This window comes from Melozone crissalis, unplaced genomic scaffold (genome assembly GCF_028551555.1).
Source record: "Melozone crissalis strain CALT ecotype California unplaced genomic scaffold, PUWL_Pcris_2 ptg000124l_1, whole genome shotgun sequence".
Taxonomy (NCBI): Eukaryota; Metazoa; Chordata; class Aves; order Passeriformes; family Passerellidae; genus Melozone; species Melozone crissalis.
Genome location: NW_026535900.1, coordinates 149,883 through 177,234, shown reverse-complemented (window position 1 = coordinate 177,234; position 27,352 = coordinate 149,883). Strand labels below are relative to the sequence as shown.

At 52.1% G+C, this 27,352-nt stretch overlaps 1 protein-coding gene across 1 annotated transcript; it reads right to left on the bottom strand.

Annotated features, from left to right (window-relative positions):
* Positions 1-10,421: 10,421 nt before the first annotated feature.
* On the bottom strand, positions 10,422-27,348 carry LOC128948363 (uncharacterized). The gene is made up of 12 exons (XM_054293043.1): positions 27,263-27,348; positions 26,480-26,542; positions 25,196-25,220; positions 23,503-23,623; positions 22,382-22,520; positions 21,456-21,519; positions 21,278-21,339; positions 18,869-18,932; positions 12,703-12,783; positions 11,571-11,747; positions 10,702-10,928; positions 10,422-10,596 (listed from the first exon to the last, which is right to left on the bottom strand). The coding sequence occupies exons 1-12, from the start codon at positions 27,346-27,348 to the stop codon at positions 10,422-10,424; spliced, it is 1,284 nt and encodes a 427-aa protein (XP_054149018.1).
* Between the last annotated feature and the right edge of the window lie 4 nt (positions 27,349-27,352).

The following is a 27,352-nucleotide window of genomic DNA, read 5'->3' as shown; positions in this document are numbered from 1 at the left end:
TTGGGGACATCAGGGGACATTTTGGGACGCCAGAACTGAATCTGGGGACATCTGAGGGGATTTGGGGACACCAGGGGGGATTTGGGGACTTTGGGGACATTGGGGGGGATTTGGGGACATTTGGGGCGTTTGGGGCCATTGGGATGGATTTGGGGACACCGGAGGGGATTTGGGGACACCAGAACCGACTGTGGGGACAATGGGGTTGGGTTTGGGGACATTGGGGGCGCTTGGGGACATCTGAGGGGATTTGGGGACATTGGGGATATTTGGGGTTGAATTTGGGGACATTGGGGACATTGGGGGGGCTTGGGGACATTGGGGGAAATCGGGGGGATTTGGGGACACTGGGGCTGAGTTTGGGGACATCTGAGGGGATTTGGGGACACTGGGGACATTTGGGGTTGAATTTGGGGACGAATTTGGGGAGGCTTGGGGACATTGGGGGACAATGGGATGAATTTGGGGACACTGGAGGGGATTTGGGGACATTGGGGGGGATTTGGGGACATTTGGGGACACTGGGGTCGAATTTGGGGACACCAGAACCGAGTTTGGTGCTTCTGAGGGGATTTGGGGACATTAGGGACACTTGGGGACAGTGGGGCTGAGTTTGGGGACATCTGAGGGGATTTGGGGACATTTGGGGACAATGGGGCTGAATTTGGGGACATCCGAGGGGGTTTGGGGACATTTGGGGACAATGGGGCTGAATTTGGGGACATTTGGGGACACCAGAGCCGAGTTTGGGGGCATCGGGGGGGATTTGGGGACATTGAGGTGAAATTTGGGGACATTGAAGGGATTTGGGGACATCGGGGACATTTGGAGACATCGAGGGGAAATTTGGGGACATTGGGGTCGAATTTGGGGACATTGGGGGGGATTTGGGGACACCAGAACCGAATTTGGGGACACTGCTGGGATTTGGGGACATTTGGGGACACCAGAACCGAATTTGGGGACAATGGGGCAGCGTTTGGTGACATTTGAGGACACTGGGGGGGATTTGAGGACATTGGGGGGACATTTGGGGACCTTGGGGCCAGATTTGGGGCGACATTTGGGGACATTTGGGGCTCTGGGGACACATTTGGGGACATTTGGTGCTTCGGTGCCGCCGCCGCCGTTCCCTTCCGGCGCCGCCAGGGCGCCCCACCTCCGCGAGTCTCCCGCCCCGCCCCCTGCCCGCTCAGCCAATCAGATCTTGGGGGCGTGGCCCCGTAGATCCATTGTCGTCGCCTGGCGTGGGCGTGGCCTGGAGTGGGCGTGGCCTCCTCACCCGGAAGCGGCGCCGGGCGCGTCCCGGGGGGGGGGGGGGCAGGCGGCGGAATTTGGGGGGATTTGGGCAATTTGGGGAAATTCGGGGAAATTCGGGATGCGGGAGGATGAGGAGGATGAGGATGGAGGGAGGGAAATTCCCAGGAAACTCCGCGGCCTGGGCGGGACCTCCCCCCGCCCCCCATCCCCTCAGGGACCTCCCTGTGCCTCCCTTCGCCATTCCCGGCGGGAAAAATCCAAATGTTGGGACTGGGGAGGAATTTGGGGATCGAAACCCCCCGGGACGGGAATTTTCGGGATCGGGACCCCCCCGGGTGGAAACCGCTCCCCAAAAATTCCCTCGGGAATCATTTCCCAAAAATTCGGGATATTTCCCCAAAAATTCCCTCGGGAATAAATCCCAAAAAAATCCCCCAAAAACACCCGGGAATGTCCTCGGACAAGGGCCGGAAATGAGCCTGGAAAAGTCTGGAATGTCAGAGCTGGGATGGGATTTTTTTTTCCCTGAAAATTCCAATTTTTTATTCCCTTTATTTTTTGCTTTTTTTCTCCTTTTTTTTTCCCCAAATCCGAGGATTTTTCCTTCCCGGTTTTTCCGTGCCCTGGAAAAAAAATTCCCGGATTTTGGGGCCAAAGATTTGGGACGAGGCCCTGGAGTTTGGGTTTGGATTTAGTGGGACAGCGGAATTCCAGAGGAGAGGGGGAAAATGGGATTTGGAATTCCAGAAAAAAATGGGATTGGGATTCCAGAGGGGGGAAATAGAAATTAAATTTGGGATTGGAATTGCAGAGGGGGAAAAGTTTGGGATTGGGATCCAGAAAAAAAAAATGGGATTGGGATTCCAGAGGGGGAAGAATTAATTTGGGACTGGGGTTCCAGGGGAAAAAAAATATTGGGATTGGGATCCCAGAGTGGGGTTTAAATTTGGGATTGGAATCCAGAGGGAAAAAAATAAATTGGAATTGCAGGAAAACTGGGATTGGAAATTCCAGAGGGGGAAAAAAACCTGGAATTCCAGAGGTGGAAAATAAATCTGGGATTCCAGAAATTGGGGTTGGGATTCCAGAAAAATCCAGGTTTGGGATACAAGATGGGGAAAAAAATTTCTGGGATTGGAAATTCCAGAGGGGGGGAAAAAACCCCTGGAAATCCAGAGTGGAAAATATGTGGAATTCTAGAGGAAGGGGGTGGGGAAATCTGGAATTCCTGAGGGGACAAATCCGGGATTGCGATTCCAGAAAAAAATTGGGATTGGAATTGCAGAGGGGGAAAAAAACCCCGGAATTCCAGAGAGGAAAAATTTGGGATTGGGATTCCAGAACAATTCTGGGATTGGGACTCCAGAGGAAAAAAAAAAACCCAATAAAAAACCCAATTCCAAACAAATTGGAATTCCAGTGGGGGGAAAAAAAATTTTGGATTGGGATTCCAAAGGGGGAAAATAAATCTGGGATTCCAGAGAGGAAAAAATTTGGGATTGGGATTCCAGAAAAATCTGGGATTGGGATTCCAGATGGAGGAAAAAATCCAATTTAAAAACCCCAATTCCAAACAAATTGGAATTCCAAAAGGGGGAAAAAAATCTGGGGTTGGGATTCCAGAAAAAACTGGGATTGGAACTGCAGAGGGGGAAAAGAATAATTTGGGATTGGGAATCCAGGGGGGAGGGGGGGAACCAATTGAAAAACCCAATTCCAAAGAAATTGGAATTCTAGAGGGGGGAAAAACCCCCTGGGATTGGAATTCCAGAAGAATCTGGGATTGGAATTCCAGAGGGGAAAAGATTTGGAATTCCAGAGGGGAAAAAAATTAAATTGGATTTGGAATTCCAGAGGGGAAAAATTTTGGATTGGGATTCCGTAAGGGGAAAAAAAGTGGGGTTGGGATTTCAGGAAAAAATGGATTTGGAATTCCAGAAGGGGAAAATAAATCTGGGAATCCAGAGGGGGAAAGGAACTGGGATTGGGATTCCAGGAAAGACTGGGATTGGAACTGCAGAGGGAAAAAAAATAATTTGGGATTGGGATTCCAGAAAGGGGGGAAAAAAACCGATTGGAAAACCCCAAATTCCAAACAAATTGGGATTCCAGTGGGGGAAAAAAATTTTGGACTGGGAATTCCAGAGAGGAAAAATTTGGGATTTGGGATTCCAGGAAAATCTGGGATGGGGATTCCAGAATGGAGAGAAAACCTGGGATCGACATTCCGGGAAAAACTGGGGTTGGAATTCCAGACAAAATTGGAATTGGAATTCCAGAATGGGGAGGAAACCTGGGATTGGAATTCCAGAAAAATCCGGGATTGGGATTCCAGATGGGGGAAAAAAAATATTTGGGATTGGAATTACAGAAGGGAAAAATCTGGGATTGGAATTCCAGAAAAAATCTGGGATTGCAATTCCAGAGGGGGGAAATAAATTTGGGATTGATATTCCAGAAGAAATCTGGGATTGGGGATTCCAGGAAAAAACTGGGATTGGAATTCCAGAGGGGGAAAAAAAGAACAAACCCAAAACACCAAATTCCAAGCAAATTGGAATTCCGGGGGGGGGGGGAATCAGGTTTGGAATTCCAGTAGGAGGAAAAATTTGGGATTGGAATTCCTGAAAAATTCAGGATTTGGGATTCCAGAGAAGGAAGAAAAATCTGGGATTTGGTATTCCAGAGTGGACGGGGGGGAAATTTGAGATTGGAATTCCAGAGGGGGGAAAAAAATAAAAATTTGGGATTGGAATTCCTGAAAAAATGGAGATTGGGATTCCAGAGAGGGTGGGGGAAATCTGGGGTTGGGATTTCTGGGAATTTTTTTGGGGATTTCAGAGCTTTTCCCCCTTTCAGGAGCCTCAGGAGGAGGAAGAGGAGGAGGAGGAGGAAGAGGAGGAATCCCGGGATGAGGCGGCTCCCCCCTGGATGAGGCCGCATCCCATGGAAGCTTCCGGAATTCCGGGGATTTTCTTGGACTGGCTGCGCACAGAATTCCCATTGGGAGCACAGAATTCCCAATAAATTCCCAGTGGGATTGGGAGCTCTGGCCTGAATTCCCACCTGGAAAAGAGAATTCCCATTTAATTCCCAGTGGGATCAGAGAATTCCCACCTGGAGCAGAAAATTCCTGCAGAATTCCTGCCTGGATCTGAGAATTCCCACCTGGAAGAGAGAATTCCCACTGAATTCCCATTGGGATCAGAAAATTCCCAATAATTTCCACCTGGATCGGAGAATTCCCAGTGGGATCAGAGAATTCCTGTTAAATCCACTGTTAAATCCAAATCCAGCCCAAATCTGGGGGATCCACTCAAAAACTCAACAGGATCGACCACGGGATCCCAAATCCACCCAAACCCACCCAAAAACCCAACGGGATTGACCCAAACCCAACGGGATTGACCCAAACCCTCCCAAAAACCCAACGGGATTGACCCAAACCCAACGGGATTGACCCAAACCCACCGGGATTGACCCAAATCCACCCCAAAAACCCAACAGGATTGACCCAAACCCAACGGGATTGACCCAAACCCACCCAAACGCAACGGGATTGACCCAAACCCACCCAAACCCAACGGGATTGACCCAAACCCACCGGGATTGACCCAAATCCACCCCAAAAACCCAACAGGATTGACCCAAATGCATCCCAAACCCAACAGGATTGACCCAAACCCAACGGGATTGACCCAAACCCACCCAAACCCAACGGGATTGTCCCAAACCCACCGGGATTGACCCAAATCCACCCCAAAAACCCAACGGGATTGACCCAAACCCAACGGGATTGACCCAAATCCACCCAAAAACCCAACAGGATTGACCCAAAACCAACGGGATTGACCCAAATTCATAAAACCCAATGGGATTGACCCAAACCCACCCAAAAACCCAACGGGATTGACCCAAATGCATCCCAAACCCAACAGGATTGACCCAAACCCAACGGGATTGACCCAAATCCACCCAAACCCAACGGGATTGACCCAAACCCAACAGGATTGACCCAAATCCACCCAAAAACCCAACGGGATTGACCCAAACCCACCCAAAAACCCAACAGGATTGACCCAAATCCAACAGGATTGACCCAAACCCAACGGGATTGACCCAAACCCACCCAAAACCAACGGGATTGACCCAAAGCCAACGGGATTGACCCAAACCCAACGGGATTGACCCAAATCCACCCAAACCCAACGGGATTGACCCAAACCCTCCCAAATCCAACGGGATTGACCCAAACCCTCCCAAATCCAACGGGATTGACCCAAACCCACCCAAAAACCCAACAGGATTGACCCAAACCCAACGGGATTGACCCAAATCCACCCAAACCCAACGGGATTGACCCAAACCCAACGGGATTGACCCAAATCCACCCAAACCCAACGGGATTGACCCAAAACCAACGGGATTGACCCAAACCCAACGGGATTGACCCAAACCCACCCAAAAACCCAACAGGATTGACCCAAACCCAACAGGATTGACCCAAACCCAACGGGATTGACCCAAACCAAACGCGATTGACCCAAACCCAACGGGATTGACCGAAACCCTCCCAAACCCAACAGGATTGACCCAAACCCACCCAAACTCAACGGGATTGACCGAAACCCTCCCAAACCCAACAGGATTGACCCATACCCAACGGGATTGACCCAAATCCACCCAAACCCAACGGGATTGACCCAAACCCAACAGGATTGACCCAAATCCACCCAAAAACCCAACAGGATTGACCCAAACCCACCCAAAAACCCAACAGGATTGACCCAAATGCATCCCAAACCCAACGGGATTGACCCAAACCCAACGGGATTGACCGAAACCCTCCCAAACCCAACGGAATTGACCCAAACCCACCCAAACCCAACGGGATTGACCCAAACCCAACGGGATTGACCCAAATCCACCCAAAAACCCAACAGGATTGACCCAAACCCACCGGGATTGACCCAAACCCACCCAAAAACCCAACAGGATTGACCCAAACCCAACGGGATTGACCCAAACCCAACAGGATTGACTGAAACCCTCCCAAACCCAACGGGATTGACCCAAACCCAACGGGATTGACCGAAACCCTCCCAAACCCAACGGGATTGACCCAAACCCAACGGAATTGACCCAAACCCACCCAAACCCAACGGGATTGACCCAAACCCAACGGGATTGACCGAAACCCTCCCAAACCCAACGGGATTGACCCAAACCCAACGGGATTGACCCAAACCCACCCTAAACCCCAACAGGATTGACCCAAATCCAACCGGATTGACCCAAACCCAACGGGATTGACCCAAACCCAACAGGATTGACCGAAACCCTCCCAAACCCAACGGGATTGACCCAAACCCAACGGGATTGACCCAAACCCACTCAAACCCACCGGGATTGACCCAAATCCAACGGGATTGACCGAAACACTCCCAAACCCAACGGGATTGACCCAAATGCATCCCAAACCCAACGGGATTGACCCAAACCCACCCAAACTCAACGGGATTGACCCAAACCCTCCCAAACCCAACAGGATTGACCCAAATCCAACGGGATTGACCCAAACCCAACGGGATTGACCCAAATCCACCCAAACCCAACGGGATTGACCCAAAACCAACGGGATTGACCCAAACCCACCCAAACCCAACGGGATTGACCCAAAACCAACGGGATTGACCCAAATCCACCCAAAAACCCAACAGGATTGACCCAAACCCAACGGGATTGATCCAAACCCACCCAAAAACCCAACAGGATTGACCCAAACCCAACGGGATATACCCAAATTCATAAAACCCAATGGGATTGACCCAAACCCACCCAAAAACCCAACGGGATTGACCCAAATGCATCCCAAACCCAACAGGATTGACCCAAACCCAACGGGATTGACCCAAATCCACCCAAACCCAACGGGATTGACCCAAAACCAACGGGATTGACCCAAACCCAACGGGATTGACCCAAATTTATAAAACCCAATGGGATTGACCCAAACCCCACCCACCCACTTAAGCTCCACCCACACCTTTAAGCTCTACACATGCCCTTAAGCTCCACCCACCCCTTTCATGCCCCACCCTTCCTTTATGCCCCACCCACCTTTTAAAGCCTCGCCCACTATTTGAAGCCCCACCCACTCCTTTAAGCCCCATCTATCTCTAAGTCCCACCCACCCTTAAAGCCCCACCCCTTTCTTTAAGCTCCACCCACCTTTTAAGCCTCACCTACCCATTGAAGCCACACCCCACTGTTTAGGCCCCACCCAACATTTAACCCACCCAATCCCTTCAAGCCCGAACCCACACCTTAAAACCCCGCCCACATCTTTGGGCCACACCCATGCAACTAAGCCTAACCGACCTTTTAAAGCTCCACCCCCTCTTTAAAATCCACCCACTGCATTAAGCCCCACCCACCCCTTTAAGCCCCACCCACCCCTCTAAGCCCCACCCATTTAAGCCCTACCCAGTCAGTTTGGCCACACCCACCTCTTCAGCCCCACACGCTCCATTTAAGCCCAGCCTATTCCTTTAAGCCCCACCCACTCATTTAAGCCCCACCAATTCCTTTAAGCCCTGCCCACTCCTTTAAGCTCCCCCCACCTGGTAAGCCCCACCCACCTATGTTTATGCCCCACCCATCCCTTTAAGCCACACCTACCCATTTAAGCCACACCCCTCCGCTTAAGCACAACCCAACATTTAATGCACCTAATCCCTTTAGGCCCCACCCACCTCTTTAAGCCCCACCCACATCTTTAAGCCACCCCCACTCATTTTGGCCCCACCCACCACTTTAAGCCCTGGCTATTCCTTTAAGACCCACCCACCACTTAAGCCCCACCCTGTCCCCTTAAGCCCACCCACCCATTTAAGACCCACCCATCCCTTTTGGCCCCACCCACATCTTTAAGCCACACCCACCCTGTTAAGCCACACCTATTCTCATTAAGCCACACCCATCCCTTTAAGCCCCATCCACCTTTTAAAGCCCCCACCCACCTCTTTAGGACCCACCCATTCCTTTAAGCCCCACCCACCACCCTAAGCTCCACCCATTCTTTTAAGCCTCACCCACTCCTTAAAGCCACACCTATTCCCTTTAAACCACACCTACCTATTTAAGCCCCACCCATGCTTTTGGCCCCACCCACCGATCCCTTTAAGCCCCACCCACCCTTTAAGCTCCACCCACTTATGCCACACCCGCCCCTTTTAAGCCCACTCCATCCATTTAACTGGGAGCACTGGGATGGACTGGGAGCACTGGGATGCACTGGGATGGACTGGGATTGAACTGGGATGCACTGGGAGCACCGGGGCGCCCCCTGCTGGTGTCCCCTGACGTGGATGGGGCGGGGCCACCCTGGGGACACCTCAGGGACACCTTGGGGCACTTTGGGGACACTTGGGGACACTTTGGGGTGACCCTGGGGCCACCCTGGGGACACCTGAGGAACTCCTGGGGTCATTTCAGGGACACCTCGGGGACACCCTGAGAGCACCCTGGGGACATCCGGGAGTGACCCTGGGGACACCTTGGGGACATCATGGCGGCCATCGTGGGGTCACTTTGGTACCACCCGGGAACACTTTGGGGACATCCTGGGGACACCCTGAGAGCAGCTTGGGGATACCTTGGGGACACCTTGGGGACACCTTGGGGACATCCTGGGGACACCTTGGGGACATCCTGGGGACACTTTTGGGACACCTTGGGGACATCTTGGGGACACTTTGGGGACACCTTGGGGACACCTTGGGGTGACCCTGGGGACATCCCTGAGACACCTCGGGGACACTTTGGGGACATTGTGGGGTCACTTTGGGGAGACTTGAGGGACACCTTGGGGACATTTTGAGGACACCCTGAGAGCACTCTGGGGACATTTTAGGAACCCCCAGGTCAGGAACACCTTGGGGACACTTTGGGGACACCCTGGGGTCATTTCAGGGACACTTTAGGGACATCCTGGGGACACCCAGAGAGCACTTTGGGGACACTTTGGAGCCGCTTCAGGGACACTTTGGGGTGACCCTGGGGACATCCCTGAGACACCTTGGGGACACCTCAGGAACTCCCTGGGGTCATTTCAGGGACACTTTGGGGACATCCTGGGGACATTCTGGGAACCCCAGACCCTGGGGTCACTTTGGGAGCTGTTGTGGGGACACCAAGGGGACACTTCAGGAGGCCCCTGGGGACACTTTGGGGACACCCTGAGGCCACCTTGGGGTCACTTTTGGGGACACTTCAGAGCCACCACTCTGGGGACACTTTGGGGACACCTTGAGGAGACCTTGGGGACGTTCTGAGAACCCCAGGGGGACACTGTCAGAACCCCCCTGGGGACACTTTGGGGACACCTCAGGATGCCCTGTGGGGACCCCTGGGGGACACCTTGGGGACACTTCAGGGTCACCATCATGGGGACACCCTGAGAGCACTTTGGGAACACCCTGGGGACACCTTGGGGACATTTGAGGGAGATATGGGAGTGACGCTGGGGACACTTTGGGGACATCTCAGGGGCCATCACAGGGGCACTTTAGGACCCCCAGGGAACACCTTGGGGACACTTTGGGAACACTTTGGGACACCTAAGGGACACCTTGGGGACAGTTTAGGGGGACATCTTAGGGACACCTTGAGGACACTTTGGGGGGACATCTCGAAGCCACCCCGGGGACACCTTGGGGACATCTCAGGGTCACTTCAGGGACACTTTGGGGACACCTGAAGAACTCTTGGGGACAATTTGGGGACATCTCAGTGGCCACCGCAGGGACACCTGAAGGACACTGTGGGGACACCCTGAGAGCACTTTGGGGACATCTTGGGGACATTTTGGGGACCTCAATGGAGCATCATGGAGACACCTTGGGGATACCTCGGGACCCTCCCGGGGACCCTTTGTGGCCATTTGGGGACATTTTGGGGCCATTTGGGGACACTTTGGGGACATTTGGGGCCATTTTGGGGCAGTTTTAGGGCCATTTGGGACATTCTGGGGCCATTTGGGGCCATTTTGGGTCCCCCCCAATGAGCACAGACTCAGGCCACGCCCCTTTCCCCACACCATTTGATTCCCAACCAATCAGAACCTCCAGAGTGCTTCAAATGGGCGGAGCCTCCTCTGCTCACTCCTCCCCCTTCCCAACGGTGGGTGGGGCCTCCTCAGGGGTGGGTGGGGCCTCCTCGGGGGTGGGCGGGGCCTGCAGGGCGTGGGCGGCGGCTTGCCAGCGCTGCAGCCAATGGGAGAAGGGGGCGCAGCCAGGGGGCGTGGCCAGGACCCACTGAGCCGGCTGGGCCCACCTGGGGAGAGGGGCGGGGTTAGGAAAAGGGGGCGGGGCTTGGGGTGGGAGGAGCCACGCCCCCATTCCAGGCCTCTCCCCCTCTAGGCCCTGCCCCCTTCCTCACCATTGGCTGACGAGCTCCTGGAGGCGGGGCCAGTCCCTGATTCGCTGCTCGCAGCCTTCTCTGACCAATCGCAGCCGGGGCAGCAGCTCGGCCACGTCCACGGTGAGGGGGGGCGGGGCCAGCGGCTCTTGCTCCGCCCCCAGGGCAGGCCCCGCCCCCCGGCGCAGGCGCAGCACCCCCTGGCGGAGCTGCTGACGCAAGATGGCCGCCTGGGACAGCAGCGAGCCCTGACGGACATAAGGGGGTGGGGGCGGGCTTGGCCACGCCCCCAATTGGCGGCACCCTCCCCCACCTTTACAGCCCCATTTAAGCCTCACCCCAAACCCCTCCCACTCCCTCCAAGCCCCTCCCCCACTCTTTAAGCTCCTCCCCTTTCCCTCCAGCCCCTCCCCCACATTTGAAGCCCCTCCCCCTAAATTTAAGTCCCTCCCCCATCTTTTGGCTCCTCCCCCATTCCCCTCCCCCATCCCTTAGCTCTCTAAACCCCTCCCTCCTCGAGGCCCCTCCCCCACTCAAGCCCCTCCCCCACCCTTTTAGCCCCTCCCCTCCCCATCTTTAAGCCCCTCCCTCTCTTTAGATGCCATCTGTTTTAGGCCCCCCCCCTTTGAGCCCCTCCCCACTCCTAAATCTCCTCCCTCCCCCTCAAGCCCCTCCCCCTCTTTAAGTCCCACCCCTCAAGCCTTTGCCCCACCCTTTAGGCCTCTCCCACTTTAAGCCCCTCCCCCACTTTATCCAATCCCCTGGTTTAAGCCCCTCCCCCATTTAAGCCCTCTGGGTTAGGCCCCTCCTCCTGGTATAGGCCTCTCTCTCATTTAAGCCCCTCCCATTCCTCTTTAAGCCCTGCCCCACCCCCTTAGCCCCTCCCCCACCTGTGCCACGCCCATCTCCCGTGCCAGCCCCTGCAGAGGGGGCGTGGCCTGTGCCGGGGGGCGGGGCTCCTCTCCCAGTGCTCCCAGTGCTCCCAGTGTCAGCTGCCGGCGCCGCAGCCACGCCCCCTCCAGAGGGATAAGGGCCGAGCCCGGCCCCGCCCGCGCCACGCCCACAACCTGAGGCCAATCAGAGACGTCGGGAACTGGGATCAAACTGGGAGGGGCTGGGAGGGACTGGGGGGAACTGGGTTATACTGGGAGGGCACTGGAGGGAATTGGGAGATACTGGTTTATACTGGGAGGGACTGGGAGGGAACTGGGATCAAACTGGGAGTTACTGGGATCTCAGCTGGAGTCAAACTGGGAGCACCGGGAGGAACTGGGAGTTACTGGGAGCACTGGGATCAGAGCTGGAGTCAAACTGGGATGAACTGGGAGCGACTGGGAGGGGACTGGGTTGTACTGGGAGGGACTGGGGGATACTGGGTTATGCTGGGAGGGGACTGGGATGGAACTGGGGGGAACTGGGAAGGACTGGGAGGGAACTGGGAGGGAAGTGCAGGATACTGGGATGGACTGGGTTATACTGGGATATACTGGGATGGAACTGGGAGGGTGCTGGGAGGGACTGGGATCAAACTGGGAGTTACTGGGAGCACAGCTGGAGTCAAACTGGGAGCACTGGGAGGAACTGGGGGATACTGGGACAGACTGGGAGGGAACTGGGTATACTGGGATCTCAACTGGATTCAAACTGGGAGCGTTGAGATGAACTGGGATTGAACTGGGATGGACTGGGAAGGAACTGGGAGTTACTGAGAGCACTGGGAGGGACTGGGAGGGAAATGAGGGATACTGGGATATACTGGGAGGGAACTGGGATCGTACTGGGAGTTACTGGGAGCACTGGGATCAGAGCTGGAGTCAAACTGGGATGAACTGGGACAGACTGGAAGGGGACTGGGAGCATTGAGATCACAGCTAGTGTCAAACTGGGATGAACTGGGAGGGACAGGGAAGGAACTGGGATAAACTGGGATGGACTGGAGGATACTGGGATATACTGGGAGGGGACTGGGGGGCTTAGTGGTCTATACTGGTCCATACTGGTCCGTACTGGTTCGCTCCCCACCTGCTCCTGCAGCGGTTTCAGCACCGCTCGGCGCCCCCTGGTGGCGGCGCTCAGGAACCGCAGGCGCTGCTGCAAATGGAGCTGGGGAGGGAAACGGCAAAAATCAACAGAATTCACCCCAAATTCACCCAAAATAACCCAAAAATCAACCAAATGAACCCAAAATTCCCCCGAAACCATCCAAATGTACCCGAAAATCAACAGAATTCACCCAAAAACAAACCCAAAATTCACCCAAAATGAACCTAAAATACACCAAAATGAAACCAAAATTAACCCAAAATGAATCCAAAATCACCTAAATTACCCAAAAATCATCAGAATTCACCCAAAATTCATCCAAAATCCCCCGAAACCATCTAAATTAACACAAAAACCAACAAATTTCACCCAAAATGAACAGAAAATGCACAAAAATTCACCCCAAAATCCCCTCGAAATCACCCAAATTAACAAAAAAATCTCCATGAAATCACCCAAATTAACCCAAAAATCACCAAAATTCACCCCAAATTCACCCAAATTAACCCTGAAATCCCCCCAAATTAACCCAAAAATCACCAAAATTTACCCAAAAATACCCCCGAAATCATCCAGAGTAACACAAAAAATCACCAAACATCACCCCAAAATCAGCCAAATTAACCCCAAAATCAGCTAAATTAACCCCAAAATCCACCCAAAATTACTGAAATTAACCCAAAAAATCACCGAGATTAACCCAAAAATTCCACAAAATCACAGAAATTAACCCAGAATCACCCAAATATCCCCCTGAAATCACCTAAATTTACCTCAAAATCACCACAATTCACCCAAAAATCCCCCCCAAACCACCCAAATTAACCTAAAATCAACAAAATTAACCCAAAAATCTCCCCAGACCACCCAAATTAACCCCAGAATAACCAAAATTAACTCAAAACCCCCCTGAGATCACCCAAATTAACCCAAAATTAACCCAAAATACACTAAAATTAACCCAAAAATCCCACAATTCACCCCACAATCACCCAAATTAACCCCAAATCACCAAAATTTACCTAAAAATACCCCAAATTAACCCCCAATTAGCTCACAATTTACCCCAAATCACGAAAATTAACCCAAAAATCTCCCTGAAATCACCCAAATTGACCCCAAATCACCCAAAATTAACCCTGAAATCCTCCCAAATTCACCCAAAAATCACCAAAATGCACCCAAAATACACCAAAATTAACCCTGAAATCCCACCCAATTAGCCCAAAGTTAAACCAAAAAGCACCAAAATTAACCCCAAATACACCAAAGTTCACCCCAAAATCCCCCCAAATCCCCCCACACTCACGCAAATTAACTTCAAATCACCAAAATTTACCTAAAAATCCCCCAAATTAACCCAAAATTAACCCAAAATCACCCAAATTAACCCAAAAACCAGCAGTCAACCAAAATATCCTAAAAATCTCTCCCAAATCACCCAAAATACCCCAAAATCACCAAAATTACCCAAAGTTCCCCATTTCCCCCAAAATTCCCCTTCTCCCCCTAAATTACAAAAAAAAAAGCCCAAAACCCCAAATCACCCCCAAATCCCCAATCCCAAACCCGAATTCCCAAAATCCCAAATCCCCCCAAAATCCCCAAATTTCCTCCAATTCCCAAAGCCCCAAAATCCCCCAAATCCACCAAACCCCCCAAAATGCCCAAACCCCAAACATTCCAAAAACTCCCAAACCCCAAAATCTCTCAAAACCCCCCAAAATCTCCAAAATTTCCCATTTGACCCCCTCAAAAACCCCAAATCCCAAAACCCCAAAAAACTTCAAAAACCTCAAAATTCCCCAAATCCCCCAAAGTGCCCCAACTCCCAAATCCCCAATCCCAAAAAAACCCCAAATCCCAAATCCCCCAATTTCAGCCCAAAATTCCCCATTTTACCCCCCACACATCCCAAGGTCCCCAAAACCCCAAAATGTCCCCAAATCCCCCAAAATCCCCAAACCCCAAATCCCCCCAAAAACCTCCAAATCCCCCAAAATTCTCCCCCCAAATCTCCCAAAAACCCCAAACCTCCAAAACCCCAAAACCCCAAATCCCCCAAAATCCCCAAAATTCTCCCAGATCCCTCCCAAAATCACAAACCCCAAAATCCCCAAAACCCCCAAATCTTAAATCCCTAAAAATCCCAAAAACCCCAAATCCCAAAAACCCCAAAATCCCCCAAAACCCTCCAAACCCCCAAAATTCCCCCAAATCTTAAACCTCTAAAAACGCCAAAAAATAAATCCCAAAAACCCCAAAATGCCCAAAACCGCCAAAACTCCCCAAAAACCCCCAAAACCGCAAAATGTCCCAAATCCCCCCAAAATCCCGAAACCCAAATCCCCAAAATCCCGAACCCCCAGATCCCAAAATCCCCTCAAATACTTCCCCAAAACCCCCAAATTCCCCATTTTATGCCCCAAAAACCCCAAATCCCAAACATCCCAAAATCTCCAATCCCAAAATCCCCAAAAAACCCCCCAAAATAACAACCCCCAAAATCCCCAAACCCCAAATCCTAAATCCCCAAAACCTCAAACTCCCCCAAATCCCAAATCCCCCAAACTCTAAAACCCCAAAACCCCCAAATCTGAAACCCCAAAATAACCCCAAAAAAACCCAAACCCCAAAATCCCCAAATTTCCCATTTTATCCCCCTAAAACCCCAAATCCCCAAAACCGCCCCCAAAAAACCCCCAAAATCCCGAATCCAAAATGTCCAAAATCTCGAATCCTCAAAATCCCAAATCCCAAAACCCCAAAATCCCCCAAACCCCACAACTCCCAAAAAACCTCCAAGGCCCAAAACCGCCAAAAAAAACCCCCAAAACACCCCAAAAATCTCCAATTCCAGACTCCAAAATTCCCCATTTTACCCCCAAAAATCCCATAAACCCCAAAAAGTCCAAAAACCCCCAAAACTCCAAATCCCCAAAACCCAAATCCGAAACCCCAAAAAACCCCCAAAAACCCCAAAATTCTCAAATCCCAAACCCCCCAAATTTCCCCATTTTACCCCCCAAAACCCCATAAAAACCCCAAAAAACCCCATAAAACCCCCAAAAATCCCAAAAGCCCCAAAAACCTCAAATCCCAAACCCCCAAAATTTCCCCATTTTACCCCCCAAAACCCCATAAAAACCCCAAAAAACCCCATAAAACCCCCAAAAATCCCAAAACCCCCAAAAACCTCAAATCCCAAACCCCCAAAATTTCCCCATTTTACCCCCCAAAACCCCATAAACACCCCAAAAAAACCCAAAATTCCCCCCAAAATTGCCGCACTCACCACTCGGCCCCTCCCCCTCCGCAGCTGCTGCTGGAGCTGCTCCAGGGCCGAGTCTGGGCTCAAATCCGGGGATTTTGGGGCCAGATTTGGGCATTTAGGATCCAAATTTTGGGATTTTGGGGCCAGATCCAAATTTTGGGGTTTTAGAGCCGATTTTGGAGCTGATTTTGAGGCCAATTCTGAGGATTTTGGGTCCAAATGTTGGGATTTTGCGGTTGAATGTGGTGGATTTTGAGGTTTTGGGGCCGGATTTTGGGGTTCCTGGGGTGGATTTTGGGGTGGATTTTGGGGATTTTGGAGCTCCTGCTGCAGCCGGGTCAGCGCCCGGCCCAGGGAGGCCCGGTGGGCCGAGAGCCCCTCCCGGAGCAGGAACAGCCTGGGGAGGAAATTGGGGTGAGAAATGGGGAAATTGGGAAAATGGGGAGGAATGGGGACTGGGGGGGGGAAAGGGGATTTTGGGGAAAATAGGGGGAAAAATGGGAATTTTGAGAGAAAAATAGGGGGAGAGATGGGGGGAAAATGGGAATAAAAATTGGGACTTTGGGGTCAAATTTGGTGATTTTGAAGCCAATTTTGGAGCCAATTTTGGGGATTTCAGAAAAGGTTTTGGGGCTGAATTTGGGAATTCTGGGGCAGAATTTGGAGATTTAGAGCCAAATTTTGGAGTTTTGGGGCTGAACTTTGTGATTTTGGGACACAATTTGAGGCTGGTTTTGGAAATTTTGGGGCTGATTTGGGGCTGAATTTTGGGATTTTAGAGCTGAGTTTGGGGCCAAATGTTGGGGATTTTTGAGGCCAAATTTGGGGATTTTGGAGCTGATTTTGGAGCTGATTTTGGGGCTGAGTTTGGGCATTTTAGAGCAAACTTTCAGGATTTTATGGACAATTATGGGGCCAGATTTGGGAATTTTGGGGCGAATTTGGAGCAGACTTTTGGTGGTTTCAGGCAAAAATTTTGGGGTTTTTTTCTGGGGGTTTGGAGCCAAACTTGGGGATTTGGGGGCTAAATTTGGAGCCATATTTTAGGGATTTTGGGGCCGATTGTGGGGATTTTAGAGCCAATTTTGGGGCTGGTTTTGGGGCTGGATTTTGGGATTTTGGGGTGGAATATTGGGAGTTTCGTACCGATTCTGGGGCTGATTTTAGGGCAAATCTGGAGGATTTAGGGCCAAATTTTGGGGCCAAACTTGAGACCAAATCTGGGAATGTTGGGGCTGATCTTAGGGCTGAATTGTGGGGATTTTGGGGTCGAATTTGGGGGTTTTAGGGCTGAATTTTGGGATTTTAGACCCAAATTTTGGGGCTGATTTTAGGGCTAAACCCAGAGGATTTGTGGCCAAATTTTGGCGATTTTGGACCGAATTTTGGGGCCAAATTTGGGGATTTGAGAGCCAATTTTGGGGTCAAATTTGGGGCCAAACTTGGGGATTTTGGGGCTGAATTCAGGGACTTTAGAGCCGATTTTGGGACTGATTTTGGGGCCAAATTTTGGGGATTTTGGGGCCGAATTTTGGGGTGATTTTGGGCGATTTTGGGGCCCAGGGAGCCCCAGAAGGCCGAGAGCGCCACCCAGAGCAGGAACAGCCTTGGGGGGGGAGTGCAGGGAAATCTGGGGTGAGAAACGGGGAAATTGAGAAAATGGGGAAAAAATGGGGAAAAAATGGGGGGGGGGAAAGGGAGATTTTGGGAGGAAAACAGGTAGAAAAATGGGAATAAAAATGGGAATTTGGAGGGAAAAATGGGAATAGAAATGGGGATTTTGGAGGATAAAATTCGGGAAACAGGAGAAGAAAAATGGAGATTTTGAGGTGAAAAATGGGGATTTTGGGGGAAAGGCAATAAAAATTAGGAATTTTGGGTACATTAGGACAAGTTTGGGATAATTTTGGGTATTTTACGACCAATTTCAGGGAGTTTGGGGTGGATTTGGGAATTTTTTTGGTACATTTTGGGCTGGATTTCAGACATTTGGAGATAATTTGAAGTATTTTAGGATGGATTTGGCATATTTTAGGATATTTCAGGGATATTTCAGGGGATTTCGGTCTCACCTGGTGACTCCATCGTTGCCCATCCCCCGCTCCAGGTGTGTCCCAGGGGGTTTTTGGGAGCATTTGGGGTTTTTGGGGTATTTTGGGCCGGATTTCAGGGAGTTTGGGATATTTGAGGGTAATTTAGAATATTTTAGGAAAATTGAAGATATTTTAGGGATAATTCAGGACATTTTGGTGTTACCTGGTGACTTCCTTGTTGCCTGTCCCCTGCTCCAGGTGCGTCCCCAGCTGCCCCCTCAGGTGGGACAGGTGGGACAGGAGGGGGGGCAGCGCCCCCCACACCTCCCCCACGGCCCCCCAGCGCTCCTGGGGACCCCAAAAGCACATCAGGGACCCCAAAATGGCCTGGGGACCCCAAAATCCCAAAAATCCACCCGAAAATGAGCTCAGAAACCCCCAAGAGCCCCAAGTCCACCCCAAAAACGACCCTGGGATCCTGAAAATGGACTCGGAAACCCCAAAACCCCAAAACCACCCCAAAAACCCCAAACTACCCCAAAACCCCAAATCCTGACCCCAAAATTGCCAAAATCCCCCCAAAAATCCCAAATCCCAACCCTAAAAATTCCCAAAATCCCTCAAGTCCCCAAAAAATTGCCCAAAATGCAAATTTCTGACCCAAGAAATCCCCAAATCCCCCCCAAAATCCCTCAAATTCAAAATCGTGGTCCCAAAAAGCCCCAAATCGCCCATCTGAAATTATGACCCCCAAAAAGGCCCAAAACCTGAAATTTTGACCCCAAGAAGCCCCAAAATCCCCAATTTTGACCCCAACCCCGTTCCTCTCCCGCCTCACCTGCAGGAGGCTCTTCAGGGTGGGCGGGGCCTCAGCTGAGGGGGTGGGGCCAACCAGGAAATCTCTGTGATTGACAGGTGTGAGGCCACGCTCCCAACATCACCAGAAATCCCCTCAGGGACCCCAAAATGTCCTAAAAACCCCCAAAATTCCCTCCTACCCCATTAAGCCCCACCCACCCACTTGTGCCACACCCATTCCTTTTGGCCACACCCACTCCTGTAAGCCCCACCCATTTGTTTGGCCACACCCACCCCATTAATCCCCACCCACCCCTTTAAGCCCCACCCATGTGTTTGGCCACACCCACCCCATTAATCCCCACCCACCCCTTAAAGCCCCACCCATTGCTTTTGGCCACACCCACCCATTTAGGCCACACTGATCCCTTTAAGCCCCACCCACCCCTCTAAGCTCCACCTCCATCCTAAAGGTTAACCCACCCCTTTAATCCCCACCTCCCTATTAAGCCCCACCCACCCATCAAGCCCTGCCCACCCTTTAAAGTCCCACCCAACCCTTTAAGCCCCACCCACCCATTTAGGTCACACCCCTCTAATCCCCACCCAACATTTAGCCCCCCTAATCCCTTTAAGCCCCACCCACCCACTTAAGCTCCACCCACACCTTTAAGCTCTACACATGCCCTTAAGCTCCACCCACCCCTTTCATGCCCCACCCTTCCTTTATGCCCCACCCACCTTTTAAAGCCTCGCCCACTATTTGAAGCCCCACCCACTCCTTTAAGCCCCATCTATCTCTAAGTCCCACCCACCCTTAAAGCCCCACCCCTTTCTTTAAGCTCCACCCACCTTTTAAGCCTCACCTACCCATTGAAGCCACACCCCACTGTTTAGGCCCCACCCAACATTTAACCCACCCAATCCCTTCAAGCCCGAACCCACACCTCAAAACCCCGCCCACATCTTTGGGCCACACCCATGCAACTAAGCCTAACCGACCTTTTAAAGCTCCACCCCCTCTTTAAAATCCACCCACTGCATTAAGCCCCACCCACCCCTTTAAGCCCCACCCACCCCTCTAAGCCCCACCCATTTAAGCCCTACCCAGTCAGTTTGGCCACACCCACCTCTTCAGCCCCACACGCTCCATTTAAGCCCAGCCTATTCCTTTAAGCCCCACCCACTCATTTAAGGCCCACCAATTCCTTTAAGCCCTGCCCACTCCTTTAAGCTCCACCCACCTGGTAAGCCCCACCCACCTATGTTTATGCCCCACCCATCCCTTTAAGCCACACCTACCCATTTAAGCCACACCCCTCCGCTTAAGCACAACCCAACATTTAATGCACCTAATCCCTTTAGGCCCCACCCACCTCTTTAAGCCCCACCCACATCTTTAAGCCACCCCCACTCATTTTGGCCCCACCCACCCCTTTAAGCCCTGGCTATTCCTTTAAGACCCACCCACCACTTAAGCCCCACCCTGTCCCCTTAAGCCCACCCACCCATTTAAGACCCACCCATCCCTTTAAGCCCCACCCACATCTTTAAGTCACACCCACCCTGTTAAGCCACACCTATTCTCATTAAGCCACACCCATCCCTTTAAGCCCCATCCACCTTTTAAAGCCCCCACCCACCTCTTTAGGACCCACCCATTCCTTTAAGCCCCACCCACCACCCTAAGCTCCACCCATTCTTTTAAGCCTCACCCACTCCTTAAAGCCACACCTATTCCCTTTAAACCACACCTACCTATTTAAGCCCCACCCATGCTTTTGGCCCCACCCACCGATCCCTTTAAGCCCCACCCACCCTTTAAGCTCCACCCACTTATGCCACACCCGCCCCTTTTAAGCCCACTCCATCCATTTAAGCCCCACCCACATATTTAAGGCCCACCCACTCACTGAAGCTCCATCCACTCATTTAAGACCCACCCACCATTAAATCCAGCTAATGCCTTTGAGCCCCACCCACCCTTTTAAGCCCCACCCACCTTTTGAGCCCCACTCACATATTAAAGCCCCTCCCACCCTCTTAGGCCACACCCACACTTTAAGCCCCACTCATCTCTTTAAGCCACACCCACCCCTTTAAGCCCCTCCCATTCTTTTGGCCACTCCCTCCCCTTTAAGCCCCACCCAGTCCTTCAGGCCCCACCCACCTTGTGCTCTGATTGGCCAGGACCTCCAGTGCCCAAAGCACGGCCTCTGGGCCGTGGCGCCTCAGTACAGCCTGTAGGGGGCGCCACGTGTAAGAGCAGAGGGCGTGGCCTGGGCAGAGCCACGCCCCCTTCCCCAGCCAGCCACGCCCACCTCAGCCTGTTCCGACCAATCCGGAGCCTCCTGAGCCTTCCGGGGGTGATTGGCAGCTCTGGGGTTCATTAATTAATTGATTAATTGAGGGGTTAATTAGGGGTTAAGGAGGAAAGAGTGTGGCTTACCTGTGTGGGCGCGGCCTCTGGAGCTCTGCCTCCCTGGCCTTGCACAGGGCCTTGATTGACACCTGCGGAGGGGGAGGGGTTGGGGGAATTTGGGGATTTTTGGGGGGTCCTGGGCTGATTTTGGGGTCCCTGAATGGTCTCCAGGCCCCGCCCACCATGTCAGGCCCCGCCCACTCACCAGCACTTCCGGCTCTGCCCCCGCGGCCAAGATGGCCGACAGCTCCGCCCGGGATTGGCCCGGCCTGAGGGGACCCAAAAGTCTTTTAAAATACCCAAAATCTTCTCAAAATGGCCCAAAATACCCCAAATTTACCCATAATCCACTCAGGAACTCCAAAAATCCCATCAAGAACCCCAAAGTCTCCTCAAAATCAACCAAAACGCCTCAAAATTTCTTCAAAATCCCCCCAGATCCCCTTAGGAACAAAATCCCCCCAAAATCCCTCAAATCCCCCCAAAATCCCTCAGGGACCCCAAAATCTCCCCCAAATTCCAAAAAAATCCCCTCAGAAAACCCAAAATCCACTCAGGAACCTCAAAAATCCCCCCAGAAAGCAAAAATTGCCTCACAATCCCCCAAAATCACCTCAGAGACCCAAAACTCTGATCAAAATTTCCTCATAATCCTCCAAAATCTGAAAATTCCCACCAGGGACCCCAAAATCCCCTCAGGAACCAGAAAATTCTTCAAAAATCCCCTTATGGACCCCAAAACCTCCTCAAAACACTTCAAAATTTCCCAAAATCCCATTAGGAACACAAAATCCCCTCAAAATGCTTCAAATTGTCTCAAAATTCTCCCAGGAACCCAAAACCCTCAAAAAATGCTTCAGGGACGCCAAATTCTCCTCAAAATGCCCCAAAATCTCCTCACAATCCCCGAGAGACACAAAAAATCTCTTGAAAACCCTTCAAAATCCTCCCAAGTCCCAGAGAATCCTCCAAAATCCCCTCAAAAATCACCCAAAATCCCCTGAAGGCCCCAAAATTCAGTCAGGGACCAAAAAATCTAAAAATCCCCCAAATTCCCCCACTGCCCATATAAGGAAACACTGCAGGGCCCCGCCCCTTCCACCCTGCCCCTTCAGGCCCCGCCCCTTTCACCTTTTATGGGTTGCCCTCAGCGCCCCCTCATGGCCGTCCTGCAGCCCAGCCGGGCCCGGCTCCGCCCCCAGCAGCCGAAGCTCCGCCCCTCGCTGAAGCTCCGCCCACCGCCGCCTCTGCGCCTCCTCCAGCGAGGCGTCTGGCAGGGAAAGGGGGACCCCAAAGGTTTGGGGTGAGAACCCCCAAATTTGGGGTTTGGGGGGTCTGGGACCCCTAAATTGAGGGAGGGCACCCCGAAATTGGGGTGAGGGTCCCAAATTTGGGGTTTAGGGGGATCCTGGGACCCAAAATACTGGGAAAGGGAACCCCAAAATTGGGGTTTGGGGGGTTCAGAGACCCCAAATTTGGGGTTTAGCGGGGGTCTGGGACCCTAAAATTGGGGAAGGGACCCCAAAATTGGGGTTTGGGGCGGTCAGGGACCCCAAAATTTGGGATTTGGGGGCTTCTGGGAGCCCAAAACTGGGGAAGGGGACCCCAAAATTGGGGAAGGGACCCCATAAATTTGGGGGTGGAGGACCCCAAAATTGGGGTTTGGGGGGGTCTGGGACCCTAAAATTGGGGGAGGGTCCCGAAAATTTGGGGGTGGTGACCCCAAAAATGGGGTTGGGGGGGTCAGGGGATCCCAAATTTGTGGTGGAAGCCCCCAAATTTGGGGGTTGAGTGGGTCAGGGACCCCCAATTTAGGGTATTGAGAGGGCCAAGGATCCCAAATTTGGGGTCTTGGGAGGTCAGGGACCCTAAAAATTGGGAAGGGGCCCCAAAACTGAGGGTGGGGGGGTCATGGGGCTCTAAGATAGGGAAGGGAACCTCAAATTTGGGTTTGGGGTGGGCCAGGGACCCAAAATTTGGGGATTTTGAAGGGTGAGGAGCCCCAAAATTGGGGCTTAGGTGCATCAGAGACCCTAAAATTGGAGTTTCAGTTCATCAGGGACCACAAATTTTGGGTTTTGGGAGCATCAGGAATCCCAAATTTGTGGTGAGGACCCCAAAATTGGGATTTAGGGGGGTCATGAGACCCCAAAAATGGCGCGGACCCCAAAATTTGGGGCTGGGGAGACCCCGAAATGGAGGTTTTGAGGTAGGAACCTTTGTGCGGGGGCCGCGTTTCCGGCCGGACTCACCGAGGTGCCGCGCCGTTTCCTGTGCGTCCGCAATGGCGTCCCCCAGGTCCCGCACCTCCTTCCGGAGCCGCTCCACGGCCGCGCGCAGCGCCCCCTGCTGGCCCGGCCGAGCCGGAGCGGCCTGCGCCAAAACGGCCCAAAAAGGGACAGAATTCAGCCAAAATTCACCCAAATGACCCTGAGAGTGTGCCCAAGGTCGAACAATACCCAAAACTCCCGAAGTTTGGGGGAAACGCCATAAAAAATCCAAAATTCCACAAAAATGAGGCTCAAAATTGACCCCGAATCCACCAAAAAAATCCCCAAAGTCCCCCCAAAATTCCCCCCAAAAAATCCCCAAAATTTCCCCAAAACTTCCCAAAATTCACAAAATTTCTCTAAAAAATCCAAAATTCCCCCAACAAAAATCCCAAAACTTCCCCAAAAGTTCCACCAAAAATCCCCAAAATTTCCCCCCAAAATCCACAAAATTCCTCTAAAATATCCCAAAAACCCCAAAATTTCCCCAAAAAAGCCCAAAATTCCCCCCCAAAAATTCCCAAAAACCCCCAAAATTCCACAAAAATGAGGCTCAAAATTGACCCCAAATCCTCCCAAATTCACCCAGATATCCCTGAGATTGCCAAAAAATCCCAAAAACTCCCCGAAGTCTTTTCCAAAATTCCCCAAAAATCCCCCCAAATTTTCCCTAAAAATCCCCAAAAATATCCTTAAAATTCCCAAAAAAATCTCTCAATCCTAAAAAAATCACAAGTTTTCCTCAAATTTCCACAAAATCCTATAAAAATCATAAATTAAACCCCAAAAATTCCCATTTCAACCCAAAAAAATCCCCAAAACTCCCCCTAAAACACCCCCAAATCCCCCAAAAATCCTCAAAACTTCCCCCAAAACATCCCCAGAAATCCCTGAGATTGTCCCCAACCCCCTCACGATTCCCAAAACTCCGAAAAAAGAGAAAATCCCACAAAAAGACCCCCAAAATTCAACAAAAATGAGGCTCAATATTTATGGGAGGCTCCAATTTTAGGAATTCTCCAAAATTTTGGGGAATCTCCCCCAAATCTCCCCCTCACACACATTGAGGGAACCCCAAATTTTGAAAGAAGTCCCAAAAAAATCGTCCCAAATTCACCCCAAATCCCTTAGATTGTCAAAAAATCCCAAAAATTCCTCAAAAAAAATCCAAAATTTCCCCAAAATCCTTTAAAAAAACACATATTAAACCCCAAAAATTCCCATTTCAACCTCCAAAATCCCCAAAATTCCCCCTAAAATTTCCCCCCCAAATCCCCAAGATTTCTCAAAAAAATGCCCCCCCAAAATTCCTCCCAAAAATTCCCCCAAAAATCCCTTTTAAATCCCCAGAACTTCTCCAAATCCCTACCAATATTCCCAAAATTCCCACAAATCCCAAAAAAATTGTCCAAAAATTTTGCATTTCGCCCACAAAAAAAATCCCATTTCAAGCTACAAAACTCCCCTGGACCCCCCAAAATTCCCTCAAATCCCCTCCAAAAATCCCCCAAAATCCCCCAAAATCAAAAAAAATCCCTTAAAATTCCTGAAAATTCCCCAAAAATCCCAAAATTTCTCCAAAATGTCCCCAGATCTGAGAGAACCCCCCCAAGTTTTGGGTTCCCCACCCCAAATCTGACCCCAATTGCCCCTCAAGTTTTGGGGTCTCCCTCACCTCCAGCTCCTGCAGGTGCCCGTACCTGAACCCCGAGTTAAGGAACAATTTGGGGATCCCCCAAAAATCTCACCTTCAATTTTAGGTTGAACCCCCAAATTTGGGCACCGTCATCCCAAATTTTGGGGTTTCCAGAATTTTTCTATCCCAGGAACCCCCAAATTTTTGAGGATCCCCCAAAATCTCGGATACAAACGCAGATTTCCTCGGATCTTCTTCACGTTCCTGTGGGGATACCCCAAAAGTTCTGTGAGGGGAGAACCGGGAAAAAGAGCGGGAAGATGGCGCGGGGCATGATGGGAGCTGTAGTTCGGGGGGGTGGGGCCTGCAATGATGCTCTTTGGGCGGCGCGGGGCGTGATGGGAGCTGTAGGCCGGCTATAATAGAACTCAGTGGGGCGTGGGGCATGATGGGAGCTGTAGGCCGGCTATAATAGAACTCAGTGGGGCGTGGGGCATGATGGGAGCTGTAGGCTTGGCTATAATGGAACTCAGTGGGGCGCGGGGGATGATGGGAGCTGTAGGCTTGGCTATAATGGAACTCAGTGGGGCGTGGGGCATGATGGGAGCTGTAGGCTTGGCTATAATGGAACTCAGTGGGGCGCGGGGGATGATGGGAGCGGTAGGCTTGGCTATAATGGAACTCAGTGGGGCGTGGGGGATGATGGGAGCTGTAGGCTTGGCTATAATAGAACTCAGTGGGGCGTGGGGCATGATGGGAGCTGTAGGCTTGGCTATAATGGAACTCAATGGGGCGCGGGGGATGATGGGAGCTGTAGGCTTGGCTATAATGGAACTCAGTGGGGCGCGGGGGATGATGGGAGCTGTAGGCTTGGCTATAATGGAACTCAATGGGGCGAGGGGGATGATGGGAGCGGTAGGCTTGGCTATAATGGAACTCAGTGGGGCGCGGGGGATGATGGGAGCTGTAGGCTTGGCTATAATGGAACTCGGTGGGGCAAGGGGGATGATGGGAGCGGTAGGCTTGGCTATAATGGAACTCTGTGGGGCGCGGGGGATGATGGGAGCGGCAGGCTTGGCTATAATGGAACTCAGTGGGGCGCGGGGGATGATGGGAGCTGCAGGCTTGGCTATAATGGAACTCAGTGGGGCGCGGGGGATGATGGGAGCTGCAGGCTTGGCTATAATGGAACTCAGTGGGGCGCGGGCGATGATGGGAGCTGTAGGCCCGGAAAGCATCTCCCCCTCCTTCCCCTTAAATTTTGGGGTCCCCTTTCAATTTGTGGGGTTTTTCACCCTCCCCAATGTTGGGGTCCCCCCTCACCGCTGGTTCCGGATGTGGCGGATGACGTAATCCCAAATGGGGGCTGTGGGGCCGGAGCAGAGCCTGCAGGGGAGGGAATTGGGGCACCCCAACATTTGGGGGTGACCATAAAATTCACCCAGGAGCCCAAAATTCACCCAGGAACCCGAAAATCACCCCCAGGAATCCCCAAATCCACTCAGGATGCCCTAAAAGAGACCCCAAAAGGACCCCCAAAACCACCCCAGGACCTTCCAAAGAGACCCCAAAATCCCCCCAGGACCCCTCAAAAGTACCCCAAAACTCCCACAGGACCACCCAAAAGGACCCCAAAATGCCCCCAGCACCCCTAAAACCCCCTCAGGACCCTCCAAGGGGACCCCAAAACCCCCCAGGACCCTTTAAAAGGACCCCAAAACTCTGTCAGGACCCCTCAAAACCCAGCCAGTACCCTCCAAGGGGACCCCAAAACGCCCCAGGATGTTTCAAAGGGACCCCAAAACCCCTTCAGGATCCCCAAAATTCCCCCAGGACCCTCCAAGGGGACCCCCAAACCCTTCCAGGACCTTCTAAAGGAACCCCAAAACCTCCCCAGTACTCTCCAAAGGGACCCCAAAATCCCCCCAGGACCCCCCAAAACCTCTCAGGACCCTCCAAGGGGACCCCAAACCTCCTCAGCCCCCCCCACATTCCCGCTCTCCCCTCACGGAGCCCTCGGGGGGTTCCCACCCCCGGCACCCCAAAACCCCGCGGCCCCTGCCCGCCTCAGGGGGGTCCCCATGGGGGTCCCCGACTGGTCCCGACCTGCGTAGCGTGGCCGGGGAGGGGATGGCGGAGGGCGGCAGCTCCATCTCCTCCCGGAGCCAGCGCTCTAGCGCCTCCGCCATCATGGCC

Excerpts from the sequence above, each read along its gene's own strand:
- LOC128948363 (XM_054293043.1), bottom strand. The coding sequence starts at position 27,348 with ATGATGGCGGAGGCGCTAGAGCGCTGGCTCCGGGAGGAGATGGAGCTG. Across the intron at positions 26,543-27,262 it reads TCCCCGGCCACGCTACGCAG|GCTCTGCTCCGGCCCCACAG; the intron begins GTCGGGACCAGT and ends CCTCCCCTGCAG. Across the intron at positions 10,929-11,570 it reads GGGAGATGGGCGTGGCACAG|GGCTCGCTGCTGTCCCAGGC; the intron begins GTGGGGGAGGGG and ends TATGTCCGTCAG.